Raw genomic sequence first — 17710 nt, forward strand, 5'->3', positions numbered from 1 at the left:
CTCGATTTGTGCTTTTTTTTGTGCAGTGTACGGCTGAATGCTGCTGCCACGCTCCAGACGTGTCGCCGCAATTGCAATTTGCAGCCAAACGCCGGCGACATCGGCTTGGCGCCTAAAATCAAACGGGGGCCGAACGAAACGAAAAATTTTAAAAATAACGTGCAACAACGACGGCGGCTAATAATGTGATTTGTTTTGTTTCGTCTTCGTCTTCGTCTTCGGAGGAGATGGTGAAGGAGCAGGAGCAGAAGCAGGAGCATGGGCACTCCCCCTGCTCCTTGTCTCAATCGCATCCTCGCGGCGTCTTTAGTATGTGATAATTTTAAACAATTTACTCCCCTTTTTTTTGTGCAGGTCCGCCGGCAATTGTCTGCATTTAACGGTGTGTCCTTGGCGAAATACAGCGCCCGATCTTGAAGAGATCCCGCCCCACTCCACCTCCATGGACTCCTCTCCCTGGACATTCGCACAGTTTCTGGAAGCACTATATAAGATAAGACAGCAATTTCTGCGGATCGACGCCATAAAGCAGATATGCATGATACGATTATAATTATACGGCAAGCACGCATGGCAACAGTCTGCACAGCCACAGTGAGGATTGCCTATAGGAATTAGCCTTTTAGGGGGTGGAAGTCGAAAGAGAACAATTTTCAAATAGCTATATAAATTCATAAAATAAATTGTATTTTTCATATTTTTTGTCCCGTTTTTTAACGATTTAGATATTTCATAGGCTAGTCTTATCATTTACCTTAAAATTATTAGCCTACTTTTAAGCATCAACTACAAAGGAAGCTATTCAATGAATAGTTAAGGACACCAAAATTACTTTTCAAAAAACTAACGAATAGCAATTAGAAAAATCATAAATTTGTGTACTCCAAATAAGAAAAACAAATAAGAAGTCAGAATTAAATTTTTTGGGAAAATAGTAATATTTAAATAGGTTTCTGATTGTTCTAATTTCGAAAGGTATAAAACAATTCCCGTTTGAAAAATAAGATGTGTATAGCTAAGAGTTTTCATTTGGCGAATGAGTTCACTGTACCAGGCAGCAATATAGTTTGGATACAAGAAGATTTTACCGAAAACAATGGTAGAACTTTGAAACCCAAACTTGATCGTAAACAGAAATTAGTTTTCTAAATTTGGTTAAGTAGCAGATCATTTTTTAATAAAATCTGATAAATTGCAAAAACAGTAGTTCGTCCACAATTTAATGGGAATTTATTTGTTGAGCTTTTCCCCCCAACTGTTAAGCCAAGGACACATGCCGATGATTTTCACTGTTGACAAGAAGAGCTCTCTCTTTCTCGGTCAAGCCAAGTTCGATATCGAACCCGGCTCGAACCGGTTGCGAGAGATCAAGCTAGTGCTGTCGCAACCATTTCCACAAAAGCGGATAATTGGGATTAAGAAACAATCACACAAAAATCTCTTCAAAATATAGGTATGCATTTTTTTATTTCTTTTTATATTTTTGTATATACAAAAATGAAAAAACCTATTTTCTTTGTAAAAAGCTATAGAATGAATGAATAAATATCTAAAATATCAAAAAACGCCAACTTTTTATTTGTTGTTTTTAAATTGGCTAGCCAAATATAGCGCGCTAAGAACTTGCCAATACAAGTTCAACCAGTTAAAATGATATTTTGCTGTTTTAAAAAGATAGATAGAAAAATAGATAGGTACATATGTATATAAAAAGTGCTAGATCGGCAACACTGAATCAGGTTCGACGTCGAGCCGGCAGGTTCGAACAGATCGAGACCAAAATCTATTTAAGCAACACACAACTCTCGAAACTTTGTATTTGCACGATATCTTTTCAGCCGCGCTGCTTGTGTTTCGCTTTCGATTAAGAAAAGAACCAATAAGAAAACCTCATCCATATATTAGCCCATAGAACGCCGAAATTAAAAAAAAAAAGTGTCCAGTGAAAAATATGGATATGTTGTTTTTTTAGAATGATCGAACAGCGTCTGCGCAGAGCTCTCTCTTGAACATAGGAATACACATGCAATATATACGCATATACATATACAGAGGTCGGGCTTGTGTGCGAGTGTGATTGATTCGAATCGTAATATCTGTGTTTTCAAAAACGCGCTCTTTTTTGTTGCCTTTTTTTGGGTATTTCTTTTTTTACCAGTGCCTGTGAACCGAAGTTCGCGACTTGTGAAATCTTCGGCCATTGTTGTGAAAGAGCGGTTGTCTGAGTTCTCCTTACCTGGCGTTATAATCTCGCCGCCCCTAAAAAAAAAGCTACAACTGCCGTCGGGCTCTTGATTTTGATTTTTATTTGATTTTGCCTTTGTTTGCGGTTAAAATATTTGCGGGCTTCATCAGCGGCGGCTTTCGGAATTGGATTCGAGATCGAATTGAGGATCGGAATCGGAATCGGTAAGTCGCGGCATCCAAGGAATGTGTTATGTATCCCAGATACCATGATGGTATCACAGACGCCCTTTTTCTATATTGAAAATAAGAAAAACTATAATCATGTATTTTTAAAATTGGCAGGCAACATGCAATGGGGTAAACCAAAGAGCCTTTGTACATCTAGATAGTATCTTTAAAAACTATAAAAAATGTCAGATCTCAGTGATAAATGAACCCTGTAAATGATCATAAAACCCACCGCATATCTTTGTATTTGGTATCATATCAACACCGTCGATCCTTGACTTTTAGGGCATTTGCTATTCCCACTTCCTCTGCCTCTTTCGCTCCACACTCAATTTCCTGTGTGATCTCAGCGTGGCGACAAAAATAAAAAAAAAAGTATTTATATATATAAATATATATATATATCTATATATGTATATATGACTCCCAAAAACGGTAAAAAAAAACAAATACAACTAGTCATGTATGGTCACAAGCGACGAGATAGCAACAATGTCATGACAAATAAACCGAAATTAAATGATGTGCTCTGAAGCATTCTGTATTTTGGCCGGGACCAGTTGGCCCATCCGATCCGTCGACGGACCATAAAAACAGAGAGAACATCCCCAAGAAACGCTTGTGCAAAAAAAAACAAAAAAAAAAATGAAGATTAAGATAAAGACTCTTTCCAAGCAGACATGTGTGTACTCGCTAATAACACAAACAGAAAACAAATGAACTAATAAATCGAACGACGTTGCCATAAAAATACATTTTCGGCCCACATGCGAATGCGCGAAGCCATAGAGATTCAAATGTGCCCCGAGATAGGAGCGAAACCATCGGAGTAACGTGGATCCGGCGAGGGCGGGGCCCCCAGGTTTTTAGATGGGGGGCTTTTCGGGGAACGGGGATCGGAGACTACGGGGATGTACGGGGAGCTACGGGGAACCCAACCCAACCGTAGCCAAGCGAGCAATTTGGAATCGTCGTTTTACGTGAAAAGTTTCATTTCATTCATAAAAAAACGCCATAAACGAAAAAGAAACTAGCAAGAAAGACAACTTTGGACAAGTCGAAGCTTCTACACCCTTACAGAGTGCCAAACAAAATTAATTGCTCAGTAAAAAAAAAAACAATTGAAAACTTAATTCGTACAAAGCCTGCATATGTATGGAGAATTTTTTTTTTATTTCTCAAAAGATAAGTTTAAATAGAAACAATTTTATGACTATTTTTATAATATTAGTATATATATTACTAATATTATTTTATAATATTGAAACATTTTGTTAAAGACAAAATTTGTATAAACCCTCAAACCCTACAAAAACAAAGTTAGGAATGTAGTCGTTTTTTTCTAATCCCACTGAGGTCATAATAAAATATCAGTTTTATTTTAATTGATTAATTTCAATATTAGTTTAAGTAGAATCATTGTTCTGAATGTCAGGCCGTATTAATTATCTATTAAATCTAAGACTCAAGAAGTTTGAAATAAAAACCAAGATGGCTTATATGTAAAATCATGAAATCAAATCTAAGGCTGAAATGCCCTATAAAATGTTTATTAGCCGTTTAATCCTCCAAAATATTATTAGTAGATACTGAAATTTAAACAGTATCGGGCTTACAAATGCTTCTTGCTTCTTTCAGCCATATTCCCTAATAAATCGTAGGTAATAGGTGATAAAGCGCTGATACCCCTTTTAAAGGGTATCGAAAAATTGAAATTGTGAGCCAGCTTCATGTGCGTCTGTCTGAGTTTCTCAATGAAACTACAACGCATGAATGGCAAAACATATGAATGGAGCTTTCAGCCAAAGAGGCCTGCCCTGCTTCACTCCAATCCCCCATCCACATCCACATCCACATCCACATTCACATCCAAATCCACATCACCAGCCCGATCCCCGAAATCTACACAGCTAGCCAAGTTGGATCCATTTTGGTCCGGTCTGTGGCCTAGTCTGAATCCAAAGTCTTGGATACTGGATACTAGAGTCTGGGATCCGATCTAGCCAACTGGTGGGCGTACAAATGGCTTCGCCTCTCGGCTGGAGGCCTCCACAAAGTGAAATCGGAAATTCGCCAGACCCAGACCCTCTCGGTTTATTTCTGTAATATTTTTGTCTTTCATTTCACACATGTAGTCGTGGTCGCCAGGAAAGAGGAGGAGTACGTGTGTATTCGATCTTGATTCGGCCTTTCATTAGCATAAATATTCGTCACCGATGATCGATGGTCCGCTTGATCAAAAAACCAGAGGTGACAAATCTTTTCATAAATGTTGAAAATCGCCTAAAGATAGCCAATAAGCGAAATAATGAAACGCCAACGTTGGATTAAAACGTACAAATGGGAAATGCGGAGGAGGAATGACGACTTTACCAACTGAAGGAAATGGATATTTAATTCAAGTGAAATTTCCGAAACGAACCCATCCATCCAAAATGGAGAAACAAACTCACATGAGATCATGCCGCGTTTGTAGGGGGACATTTATAAGAATTTTGATCACACCCCATGTGACTCTCAATGAATTCTGTCTTTAAGTTATTCAACTTAGTCAGTTGTCAATGGAATATGGGGAAGTACCTTAATTCCTTTTCGAATTGGAAGTTATATTTGTTGACATTTAGGAGGTGGAAGTCTGTTCCAGAAAACCTCATCAGTACTATTTAAATATTGTCTTGAAAACAGTTTATTTTATTATCATTTCACAGATCCTAAATATTTTAAAATTATATAAAAATCATTGAGCTTATATGGGGTTGATTTATATTTATTATATTTACTTGACTATCATATCAAAATAAGAAGATTTTAAGATTATATGATAATTTATATTTAACTTTAATCTCTAATTTAATTTAATTTAATTTTATTTACACAAAAAAATTTAATTAACAAATTTCAATCTCAATTTTGTGTCATTTTCTTGGAGACTTAAAGGCGGTGAGCCTTTAACGATAATTTGCCAATTATTTAAAGTTCTCAGTTTTGTAGTGCTTTTTTTATAATGCAAGAATTGAACCCCGCAACTTTGAGTTTTCGGTGGCATTTGGAGAAATTTTCATGAAGATTTAAAGGAGGTCAGCCGGTTGTAAAATGCAATAATTGTCAAAACATTTAAAGTTATTTGTTGTTTGATGGTTTTTTTATACTGACTATGCTCAAGTTTAACCCACAAACTTAGAGCTTTCTATGGCATTGCTGATAATTTATGATTACCTTATAATCTACATATGATTCGATGATTGATCGTATGCGCAAGGAGGAGTCTTCGTCCTGTTTCCCCTTTTTTTTATTCGCACCCAATCAAAATGCAGCCAGCGAAGCGCCAAAGAAGTTGAATACGACTAGGTGGGGATATATGTGTATATATATGCTAAGATCGGGCGGAGCGGAAAGGGATGTGAGGGGTGTGGCAGACAGTCTGCAAACAATTGGCTGACATTTAATGGAGGGAGCCGTCGGGCGGCAGTGATTGATTGATTGATAATTAAGAGTGGCGCCTACTGGCATCCACTATTCGATCATTCGATCATTCGACCATTCAGCCAGTCAGTCAGTCAGTCAGTCACCCAGTCAACCAGTCAACCGGCGGACTGGGAGGCACTGCAGCATAATGGGACAAATGGACAAGTGGACACACGGATGGATGGATGGACAATGGCAACATTTTAATATATGTACGATCATGTGGCGCTTGCTAATTTAACTGGGAAGTCTTTCAAGTTTCGCCGCGACTCGAATTCGATTCACAGAATAAATAACGAAACAGGAATGGGAGTGGGAATTTCGGGTATTGGGTATCGGGTATATCCAATATTTAAGCGCATATTTTATTGCCATCATTATGGCCACGATGATGAGTTCGCATTGAATTCGGAATTAAGAACGGCACCTGCCCGAGGCGCCATCGCCAAGGTCATTGTCGTTAGACATATAATATGTTATGTGTATGTGTATGCTCTGTTTATAGCTGGTGGGGTAACTTCGAATCACAATCACTACAGAGATAGCGAAATATAATATAGCGAAATAGCCAATTGATGGGATTTCTTGAACTTATTTCACAATTCTGCAAGTAACACATATTACGCATATTATTAAACAGTTCCGGAATTTTTGAAATATTTCTGGAATTTCTATATATATTTACAAATAGGTAAGGTCATTTTATTCTGTCTAATCGTTATCACCAGCATTTTTATAAAATTTGAATATACTATCAGAATTTATTACCCCCTGTTTCCATATAAAAATTATATTATATATATTATTATATATTTAATAATGTTTCTTTAAATCTTTAATTTTAAGGTGGACCAAAATATTAACTGATAAAAAATAGTTTATTGCTTTTACTAATAAATCTATTATTATTATTATGACTTATTGGAGTTATCTAGGAATAATACAAAAATAATCAGCATTTAACGATTCTTAGTCTTTATAATTTAATACAAAAAATATTAACAATCAACGATTCTTAGTTCATTATATTGCCTACAATTGTCCGAAAATTACCATTAGAAAAAAAGATCATATTTTGAGTAATTGTTTGTGAGTAATTAGTGATAATTTCGATTGACGCAGAAAAAATGTGCTAATCTGGATTGTGCGTTCATTGCCTGCAATGTGCGACCAATAGCGTAACAATTGTGAAGCTGGTCTTTCACAAGTTTGCATCATTTCATGGGTGGCCAGTAAATTGAAATAAGAATTATAGAGCCAGACTTAAAGAACTTTCAAAGCTACCCACTTGCAGGGTATATTATGCGACTTTCTTGAGTGGCAAGGAGTCCGAACTTTTGCTTTTCCTTCGACTGCAAATCGGCTTTGGAGCTAATGAGCTTTTGTTTAATTTTATTAATGGAATTGCCAACATTTATCATAAATTACAAATCGTGATCGTGATAAGAGCGCCGTTGAATGCGTCAATCTTTTGAATAATTAAGTTGTCGTGTTGCTTTGATAATGACCATACAGTGTTGTTGTTTCTTCTCAATGTTTTTAGTTGTTGTTGTTGCTGTCTTTGAAGCGCCGCATTGAAAAAATTTGCTTAATTTTATGGCCCGTGTGTTATTTTTGGGTTTTTGGCCCCTCACCATTGTCTCCGTTCCATCTGGAAAGTGTTTGCTAAAAAGCCAAAAAGCAAATCACCTTTTATTTATTATATCTGGGGAAGTGGTCTCTTTCTTTTTATGGCCTCCATATGCCATAATAATAATACGCATCCAGGGGCTAATCCCAGCCCAAATAGGACGGTTAAGATCGGATTGAATCGGTGCGGATCGAGAGTATGAATTGCCATAACAACTGCTTGTGGGTTGGATGGCGCCAGGTCCCCAGCGAAACCACAATGATCGGCGAAAACCACAACAATAGGCAGAGAGCACTCCAAGATTGATTGCCTCATTACTAACCAAAAAAGTGAGGCACTTCAGATATCGTAAATAATTATAATCTTCAGTTTGCTACTGTCATAGGGATCACGATTTCATTGTGATAAATCCACATGTTTTGTTTACCCAAATTTAGCGGAAATGATATTTCTTAGAAATAAGAAACGATAGAAGGCTTAAATAAACAACATAAATGTTTTAAACTTTGCAGATATAAAATACAGCAGAAAAGGTTTACAAAATAAAATATTTTAAATTAAATCTGTTCAGTTTAAGCCATGAATTCAATGCTAATCGTGCTTCTTTTTTTTGTAATTTAATATTGTTATTAATAAACGTAAACTTTTATTAGTATGTATGTAAAAGAGTTCTTTTTTTTATAAATAATCGAATATGTATTAATATTTCCTGTTTTGTTTTATACTTTTAATTAAAAAGATGATTGTAAAAAGGAATAAAAACAAATTAAAATTCATTCAAAAAAGTGTTACTGGCGTTGCCACTAGAATTTGTATCGTTATGAAACATAAACTATAAATATTTTATAATTTATATTTTCAAGAGCTCGAACAAAAATTATTTAGATTTAACCAAAATATGTAACCATTAAAAAAAGTACGAAATATATTTACGGATAAAAAAAATGGTTCAGGCTTTCTATATTTAAGATATTATACCGCCTTAAATTGTCGGAAAAATTACCCTTAGAAAAAACGCATATTTTCAGTAATTGTTTGTGAGATTTAATATAAATTAAATTAAATAATTTGTCCCCCTAATTTTTAGCCAGAGCTGATCTTGAGCAGGCCAAGATTCGTAGTATGCGATCGCTGCCATGCTGCTGAGACAACGCCTGGACAACGGCTAGGGCTGTGGACTAGGATCGGGATCGGGATCAGGATCAGGATCAGGATCACGATCTGGATCAGGATTGGGTGATGGACGGCAGCAAGATGCGGATGAGGAGTCGCTGGCTGGGCCTGCTGCTCTGTTTTTGGCTGGTGGTGGAATCACCTGGGGGAGCAAAGGCGACGTTTCGTGGGCGACTCTACGGTCTCCACTCCGACGAACTGGTGGCTGGGGAGGGTCAGCTGGTGGTGCCGCGACGGGTCCATCCCGATGGTGGGTTCATGACCCACCGGCTGGACTACGCCCACGATAGGGATCATCGGTGGCATCGCCAGCGTCGCAGTCTGGATGGGGGGCAACTCGAATCGGAGACGGCGGACTTGCACCTGCAGGTGCCGCTGGAAAACGAGACACTGCATCTGGAGCTGACGGCGCACAGCTACTTCCTGGCCCCCAATTTGGTGGTGGAGCGTCATCGCCGGGATCTGCGCACGCGGTCACCTTTGACCCCGCGCCACCTCAACTGCCACTTTCACGGCAAGGTGCGGGGTCAATCGGACACCAATGTGGCCATCTCCACCTGCTCCGGACTGGTGAGTGGCTCAAATTGTTTATTAACTTGGTTGAATATATTACGACTTTATCTTAAAACATATTTCTACGACTTTGAGAGCGCAATTCTTTATTTCATTTATTTAACATTTTTAAACAAACATTATTTTCTTAAGTAACCAAACTGTATTTAATTTTGTCTAAAGATATTTAGTGTCATTTTAGTTTAAAATTAATTGTTCGTTTACTATCTAAGTATTACAACAAATTCCTGTTTTTAAAGCACTAGTCACAAACATTATCTAAAAAAAATGAAATTTCTGGAAAATACAAATGTAAAATGCGTTTGAGTGCCTCCAATTAAATTAAATTACAAAATTAATCTTAAAGAATTGATTATCTTTAACTGAAATTTGGAGAAAACAATTCCATACACATACAGTTTCTAAACCGATTCCTTTTTGTCAGGTGGGTCACATCCGGACGGCCAGCAATGAGTACTTCATTGAGCCCTCCAAGGAGCACGAGCCGCATCCGGCGAATGGCCATCCGCACGTGGTCTTCCAGCGCTCCTCCGTGAAACCCAAGGTGAGATGGGGGAAATTTACACCTTTAGATGCCCAGTTTTACAGCCATTCATCCACTAGCATGCAGCGAGGAAGCGGAACAAGCGCAAACGAGGCGGTGGAGGAGGAGGGGGAGGTGGATTGGGAGGAACCGGAGCGGAGGTCAGCAACTGCGGAACTCGGGAGCCTCGCCGGCGGATGGAGACCAGGCTGGAGTGGCAGTCCAGGGGCAAGGTGAAGATCCAGGGTGGACGCCAAATAAGGCGCCACCACAGGCACCACAAGCACCATCATCATCAGCAGAAAACCCGTGTGCCGCACACCAAATTCAAGTACGAGACGCAGTTCCAGACGGATCAGGATCATCCGGAGATTCCACGTAGGCGTCGGTCCATCAGCAGTCCCCGGCATGTGGAAACACTCATCGTGGCCGACGCCACCATGTCGGCATTCCACAAGGACCTCAATGGCTACCTGCTGACCATCATGAACATGGTATCCGCCCTGTACAAGGACCCCAGCATCGGCAACTCCATCGAGATCGTGGTGGTGCGCATCATCCAGTTGGACGAGGAGGAGTCCCAGCTCCAGCTGAATCTCACCCAGAATGCGCAGAAGAACTTGGATCGGTTCTGCAGGTGGGTCTGCAAAATAGTAGCCTAGCCTCCATTAATGTAAGCCTTTGCTAGCCAAAAATGGATTATCTGAAAAATTTGTAATGTACATGTACATATAAACTAAAAGTTAAGTATTAATAAATATGTCTACAGAAAGTATTAAAGTATAAGTATTAATTCAATATAAAATAATGTAACCCCTACAATTTTTTGTAAAATTGAAAGGTTTTTTTATTTTGATCACGTAAAAATGTTGTATTTAGTATAAATACTTTTTAAAAACAATTATTATAAACAAACGGAAATTTGAAAATACTATATGGAAATGGTAATTTTATTTTGTTTTAAATCTTAGTAATTTTTTTATTCAGAACATTATTAACCAATATTTTCAGTCCCGGTGAAAAGGTTTAAGAAATCCCCTAAAATAAGTTCAAGAAAAATCACATATATTTTATGAAGAAAAAGAGACTAATCCTTGAAAATACCCTGTTTTTTTTTACTTTTCAAAGCTGGCAGCACAAGTTGAACAAGGGCAGCGAAAAGGATCCGCACCACCATGACGTGGCCATCCTCATCACGCGGAAGAACATCTGCGCCAACAACTGCATGTAAGTCCTTGTGGAAGAGGTGGATGTGGGGGTTCCAAAGCTATAATCTCCCGATCGGATTCATCCGCAGGACACTCGGCCTGGCCAACGTGGGTGGCATGTGCAAGCCGAAGCAATCCTGCAGCGTCAACGAGGACAATGGCATTATGCTCTCCCACACGATCACCCACGAATTGGGTCACAAGTGAGTCCCTTACCGAAATATATGCTACTGTGGTGTTTTTTCATATGATTAAACATGATTAGGAAAGCAATAGCTTTTTTTGGAAATTCCAAAAATATTTTCAAGTTTTAATGGCTGTGTTTTCATTGGTATCTGCAAATTCAATAATAGGACAATTGAGAGAAATGTATCTTTAAGAAGGTACAGTAAATACCTAAAACAAAAAAATTAGTTTCATAAAAAATAGGCTTAAATTCCTGTTTAAAAGATAAATTCTTTAATAAACTATAGCACATATTTTAAATTGGTCTTAATGTTTTAATAACCAAATGTAAAAAATCATTTCCAATAGTAACATTTTTAAACATATTTGATTAAGCAAATGCAGGTTGTTTTAAAGATAAGTTTATGCAATTGAATGAGGTTACTGTTTGTATTATTTAAATACATATATGTTTTGATGCAATTTAATGTAAAGAATGATTTCCCTTTAAGCTGAGCCAGTGTACTGTTCACAGTTGATCTTTAAAAAAATAATAAAAAATAATAAAACAAAGTATTTAGCCAGGTGAGCTAGACAGGTAGCCGGCAGCGATTTGCATTGCCCCCTGCGGCGCCAGACGTTGGCCAACGCATGCCCCATGCCCAATCGATCCCCATCCCCAAGACAAGATTTATGGCCAGCCCAATTTAATGAATGAATCGAACGAAATACAACCAAGACCAAGACCACGACTACGACTACGACCACGATTTTCACGTTTCCACTGAGGCGGCTAAGTGGACGCGACGGACGCTTTGACACCTGCGTTTGCCTTTCTGTGACAATGATCGCCTGCGTTGCACGCCCACTTTCCATTGCAGTTCCACCTGCCAGTTGATGGTTTTACAGTCGATAGTTGCATACTGAGATCAAGATTGAGATTGAGATGGAGATTGAGATCACCTCTCGGTGGCCCGGCTTCCTGCTCGATTCAAACTCAATTAGTCGAACGAGACACCAAAACGCCAGCGGAGATGATCGCCCAGTCACTGCGATCACGGCGACACTGTTTCAATTAAATCAAATACAATACAACTTGGTCAAATTCCATTTGATTTTTGTAATCTCACATTTTACAAACTATATTCCTATTAAAACATGTTACGAAAAGACGAGTTGCTATTTGCAAAACATATAAATGATTTATTTCATCAGTTCATTAGGTTGTATGCCATATAAAATATAGTCTATTTGTTGCTGTTATAATTTATTTTCTATGTAATCGATTAGACTAGATCTTAGGTAGCAGTGCGCTAATTACCATTTATATTAAAAAAAAAATATATATATTTTTCAAAGGTACAAAAATTATAACATACAACTGCGATTTTATGAAAACTCTTACTTTTTCTGATCAGATTAAATAGTGAATTCCTTTTTTTTAAGAAGAATTGCAAACTTTTTATTTTATTTACAAACAGAAAAAGTTAAGTATTTTAAAATAATTACAGAAAGAGTATGTTTTTGTATTTGTAACTCTTTGATACCAATATGTGTTTTCATATTTAAGTAAAATGTTTACAAATTACACCAATGGCGGAATAGACTTTTCAACTAACCTATGAACCTTAAATAGTTAAATGATAGGGGAAAAAAAGTAGCTCTCAACTTAAATTGTATAATTGCCCACAACCCATCTCCATTGACCCTAGCACAATATTTTAAAGGGAGAATGATCTATTACCGGCAATTACCCGAACCCGAGTGAGTCACAGTGATCACAGCATCGGCACACCCAGACACTCCGACTCATTCCAACTCAATCCAACTCACACCCATTCGACAGCCGGGTCCGGTTTTTGCTGGCTATCGGGGGAGCTGCGGATTTGGATCGGAATGGATCCGATCGTAATGAATCGGATCGAAATGGAATGGATCGGATCGTTCGATGTTCGTGCCAAGTTGCCAAGTTGCCAAGTTTTCAAGTTTCCAAGTGGCTGGCTGTGATCCGCCTTCTGTGCCGGTCCACACAGTGAGAAAATTAGGAAACAATTGAGAAATATTTCAGTTCTCATATATAGCACATAGATCTTCTTAAATCATCAATTCTTAAAAAGTGATTTGCTTAATTTAATGTGTTAAATTCGTCCTTTCAATTTAATGCGAATTTGACAAATTCAAAATTAAAGTCTTTTTTATTTTACTCTTTTTTTAATATCATAGAATTTTTTTAAATAATTAATTAAATATATATATATATATCCTGATTATTTCAATTAAAAGTCTTTTGATAACATTTTTTAGATTAACAAAAATAAAAAAAATGCTTTATTTAACATAAAGTTTTAGGTAACTTTGTTGTTTTTGAAATTTAATTTTGTGTATTTGATGTTGACGCCGGAAAAGATGTTTTTTTTTTCCTTTGCCCCACTTCTACCACCCATTTTTTTCGAGTGCAGCCCAGTGGCCGTCAGTCAGTCTAGCGTGCTCGGTCCGCGATTGACTCAGCGCCCCCTCTTCAGCTGCGATCCCTCCGATAGGCCAAGATATAAAGATATAGCGGCGATGGGTTGTGTAAGCCGACCGGAATCGGAATCTCCCTGGGCGGCAACAACAGGTGGTTTGTTTTGGTTTTGGTTTTGGTTTTTGTTGCTATTGCTGTTGCTGTTGCTGTGCCACAGGTACTTAGATATTCAAACACTCAGACACTCGGGTACTTGTTTATATGCTTTTAATCGGATGTATCTGCTTGTGTACATGCGATTTGCTCCGAATTGGCTATTAATTCTATTCAATTAATCAGGTTTTGGAGTGGCGAGTGGGTGGGGATTTCCTCAACGACAATTTGCAACATTGTTTTGTACTGTTATTTTGTTATTAAGTGCAATATTCAACCCACAGCTTCGGGATGTTCCACGACACTGCCAAGATTGGCTGCCATCCGCGGGTGGGTCCCATTGTCCACATCATGACGCCCACTTTTGGGGCGGACACCCTGCAGGTTTGCTGGTCGAACTGCAGCCGCAAGTACATCACGCACTTCCTGGAGTAAGTATACCATATAGATAATATAAACTGTATGTTTGCACATTTCTTTGCCATTCAAAAGCCACTGATGTTGCCAGGATACAACAACACCTATACTCATTTGTCTTTTTTTTCTCAAAAAAAAAATAAATTGATGTCAATTTTTATTATAAAAACTAAAATTGCTTAAAATTGTTCAAAAATAAACAAAGTCCGTTTTGCTAAGAATCCCTTCAATAAGTAATATAGATCATATAGAATAATATATTTCATATTTTATCATAAAACATAGCAAAATACTAAAATTTAGTCAGGCTTTAAAATATTTATTTAAATCTCCCTTCTTTGAAACTCTCCTTTAAATTTAAAATAAAAGCAAAAAATAAATAAATCCTCTAATATTTAGTTATGGATTTTGCGAGTACTCGACCTTTGAATTTTTTTTCGTTTGTCTAAACAAATATAATAAAAATTAAAGTACGGGATGGCCGGGAAAAAGAGAGACCAGAGGGAATTGATATTTATTTTATACCACATACATAGAATAACCGAATGTCCGAAATTTCAGCCAAGGATTGGGCGAGTGCCTGGACGATCCGCCGACGCCGCTGGACGAGTACAACTACACGGGCGAGCTGCCGGGGATGCGGTACAATGCGCGGGGCCAGTGCCGGCTGCAGTTCAACCTGACCACCGACAGCGAGGTGGGCGCCTGCTCCGCCCCCCACGAGTTCTGCTCGACGCTGTGGTGCAAGGTCAACGGGGAGTGCGTGACCCACATGCGGCCCACCGCCCCCGGCACGCTGTGCGGCCGAAACAAGTGGTGCCAGAACGGCAAGTGTGTGCGCCGCGAGGAGCTGGCGGCGGTCAACGGCGGCTGGGGCGACTGGAGCGAGTGGAGCGAGTGCTCGCGCAGCTGCGGCGGCGGGGTGTCCACCCAGCAGCGCGAGTGCGACAGCCCGGTGCCCGCCAACGGCGGTGTCTTCTGCATCGGCGAGCGCAAGCGGTACAAGATCTGCCGCAAGCGGCCCTGTCCGGCGGAGGAGCCCAGCTTCCGGGCGCAGCAGTGCGCCCGCTTCGATAACGTCAGCTACCAGGGGGCCACCTACAAGTGGCTGCCCTTCTTCGACAAGAGTGAGTCACTGCCCATCGATTTATATCTTGTAGAATCCCTTAAATATATATATATATATATATACATAAATAAATATACATAAATAAATATATATATATATCTATATATATATATATATATATATATTATTGTTCTGCTAAAGATAAAGAAATGATTAAAACCACAAGAGTCAGTCATTGCGGTCTAGTAGATTCTGTTTAATTTCCAATTTTTCTCGGAATTTTCTTGGATCTGTATAAAGTAAAAAGTTTTAAAAACATAAATAAATATAAATATAAAATCACAGTATAATATATCCATTGCTATTAACAATTGATATTCGTGTCTAAGCCATTTGAAAGAAGTGGAAATGAAATAAAATAGATTTTTATTTAAGATGATCTTAACTTTAGAGGCTATAAATGGTTTTAAAAAAATCATATTTGTAAAATCACTTTATTTATGTATATTTGCTTATTGGCTACACCACTTGCCTATAAATAAATATATATATATTGCCCCAGATAATAAATTCTAGTTTATCATATCTTTTGATTTGCATACCTAAACAATAATATTAAAATTGAACTAAAATAGATTTTTAGTTGACTTTTAAGTTATTCTAGACTATAAATATTAGGTATATACATTAGACAAATATAATATAATATTTTTTATGTTATATATTGCTTTCCCTTAGACAATCCCTGCCGGCTGTTCTGCAGCGACGTGGACGACACGATAATCGCAAACTGGGGCTCCACGGTGCTGGACGGGACGCCGTGCACGCTGGGCACGAACAACATGTGCATCGACGGCATCTGCAAGGTAGGGTATCCCCACATACCATTCAATCGATAACTGAGCCCTGAGCCCGATCGCGTTTCGTTCAGAAAGTTGGTTGCGATTGGCTCGTCGACTCGGAGCTGCAGGACGATCGGTGCGGTGTCTGCGGCGGTGCTGGCGATCAGTGCCAGCCGGTGAGGGACACCTACGCGGACGCGTTTGCGGCCAAGGACGGCGCCTACGTGGAGATCGTCACCATTCCGGCCCGGGCCCGGCACATCCTCGTCCGGGAGCAGGCCAACTCGCCGCACTTCCTTGCCGTGGCCACGGCCCAGGGCGACCGCTTCTACCTGAACGGGGACAGCCTCATCTCGATGCCCGGCGAGTTCGAGATCGCCGGCGCCGAGAGCCTCTACGATCGCGTCGACGAGCAGGAGACCATCACAATACCTCAGCCCATCCAGCATCCCATATCGCTATATGTAAGTGGAACTTTTACCCAAACATGTTATACACTACTCCCTTTGCCATACCTCAAACACTACATCTTTAATTGCAGACAATCAATTCTAAAGACCTGCTAAGATTATTTGTCTTTTTTTTTAATCGAAATAAAACATACAAGTACTTACTTACATATATTTAAACAGATAAACTTTGTATCATCATAGCTTTACTGCTTAATATGAATAAAAATCTATATAAATTTGTTATATTAATTTTGCAATAGCTGCAAGGGTATATAAACTTCGGCTTGCCGAAATTTGTTTCATTTCTTGTTGGTTCATCATATTTAAAAAAAAATAAATAACTTTTATTATAATTAATAAAAGAGACTGATTATTAAATAACAAAATTATTTTTTCTGTAGGAGCTTGCAATAATATTCCTTTAATTTTCCCGGACGATAGCAAAATATTTTTATCTATTTGAACAAAGAAACTATGGTTTATTTTTATTTATCTGCCCTTTTCAGAATGAAAAGTAAATATTATTTAGTCCTGAGAATTTCCACTAATTTCCCTTTGCTTTTCCAGGCGATTGTGCGCGGCAATGAGAGCAACGCTGGCATTTTCTACGAGTTCACGCTGCCCGCGCTGAATGTGAGTGCCGGCAGGCAGTTCCTGTGGCGGCTGAGCAACTGGACCTCGTGCTCCGCCAGCTGTGGCGGCGGGGTCCAGCACCGGGAGCCCATCTGCCAGGAGAACGGCAAGGGTGAGTGCCTAAGCTTCAACTTAAATTGGGAGTAATTAAAATATAATTAAATTTATTTCAGGACTGGCTGATACGCTGCCCTGCTGGACGCATGCCAAGAATAAGAGACCGCTGCGGCAGTCGCGCGGATGTGGCGAACAGCCGTGTCCTGCCCACTGGTGGCCAGGTCCCTGGCAGTTCTGTCCCCTCACCTGTCGTCCGGCGGGCTCCTCCTCAGCGGCGCCGCCACTCCGCCGGCGATCCGTGGTGTGCCTGGACCAGCACGACGTGGTCGTGGCCGATGCGGAATGCGACCTGCTGCCAAAGCCCCCGGAAACGGAGCCCTGCGGATCCTCGCTGCCCGACTGCAGGACCAAGTAGCACGCAGATACAACCATACCCCTATTTATTGACAGTACCGGTACAGTACTTTGTAA

At 39.2% G+C, this 17710-nt stretch overlaps 1 protein-coding gene across 2 annotated transcripts; it reads left to right on the forward strand.

Annotated features, from left to right (window-relative positions):
- The first annotated feature begins 1834 nt into the window (after positions 1-1834).
- Positions 1835-17709, forward strand: LOC108149874 (A disintegrin and metalloproteinase with thrombospondin motifs 7). 2 transcript variants are annotated; one of them, XM_017277761.2, is made up of 12 exons: positions 1835-2409; positions 8598-9253; positions 9681-9800; positions 9860-10416; positions 10908-11006; positions 11077-11190; positions 14054-14200; positions 14748-15313; positions 15994-16121; positions 16187-16561; positions 17117-17294; positions 17356-17709. In XM_017277761.2, the coding sequence occupies exons 2-12, from the start codon at positions 8750-8752 to the stop codon at positions 17652-17654; spliced, it is 3087 nt and encodes a 1028-aa protein (XP_017133250.1). In that variant the 5' UTR covers positions 1835-2409; positions 8598-8749; the 3' UTR covers positions 17655-17709. The 2 variants fall into 2 exon arrangements, with proteins under 2 accessions (XP_017133250.1, XP_017133252.1); XM_017277763.2 differs by lacking the exons at positions 17117-17294; positions 17356-17709 and having other exon boundaries at positions 16191-16374.
- The last annotated feature ends 1 nt before the right edge of the window (position 17710 follows it).

This window comes from Drosophila elegans, unplaced genomic scaffold, assembly GCF_018152505.1.
Source record: "Drosophila elegans isolate 14027-0461.03 unplaced genomic scaffold, ASM1815250v1 contig_149, whole genome shotgun sequence".
Taxonomy (NCBI): domain Eukaryota; kingdom Metazoa; phylum Arthropoda; class Insecta; order Diptera; family Drosophilidae; genus Drosophila; species Drosophila elegans.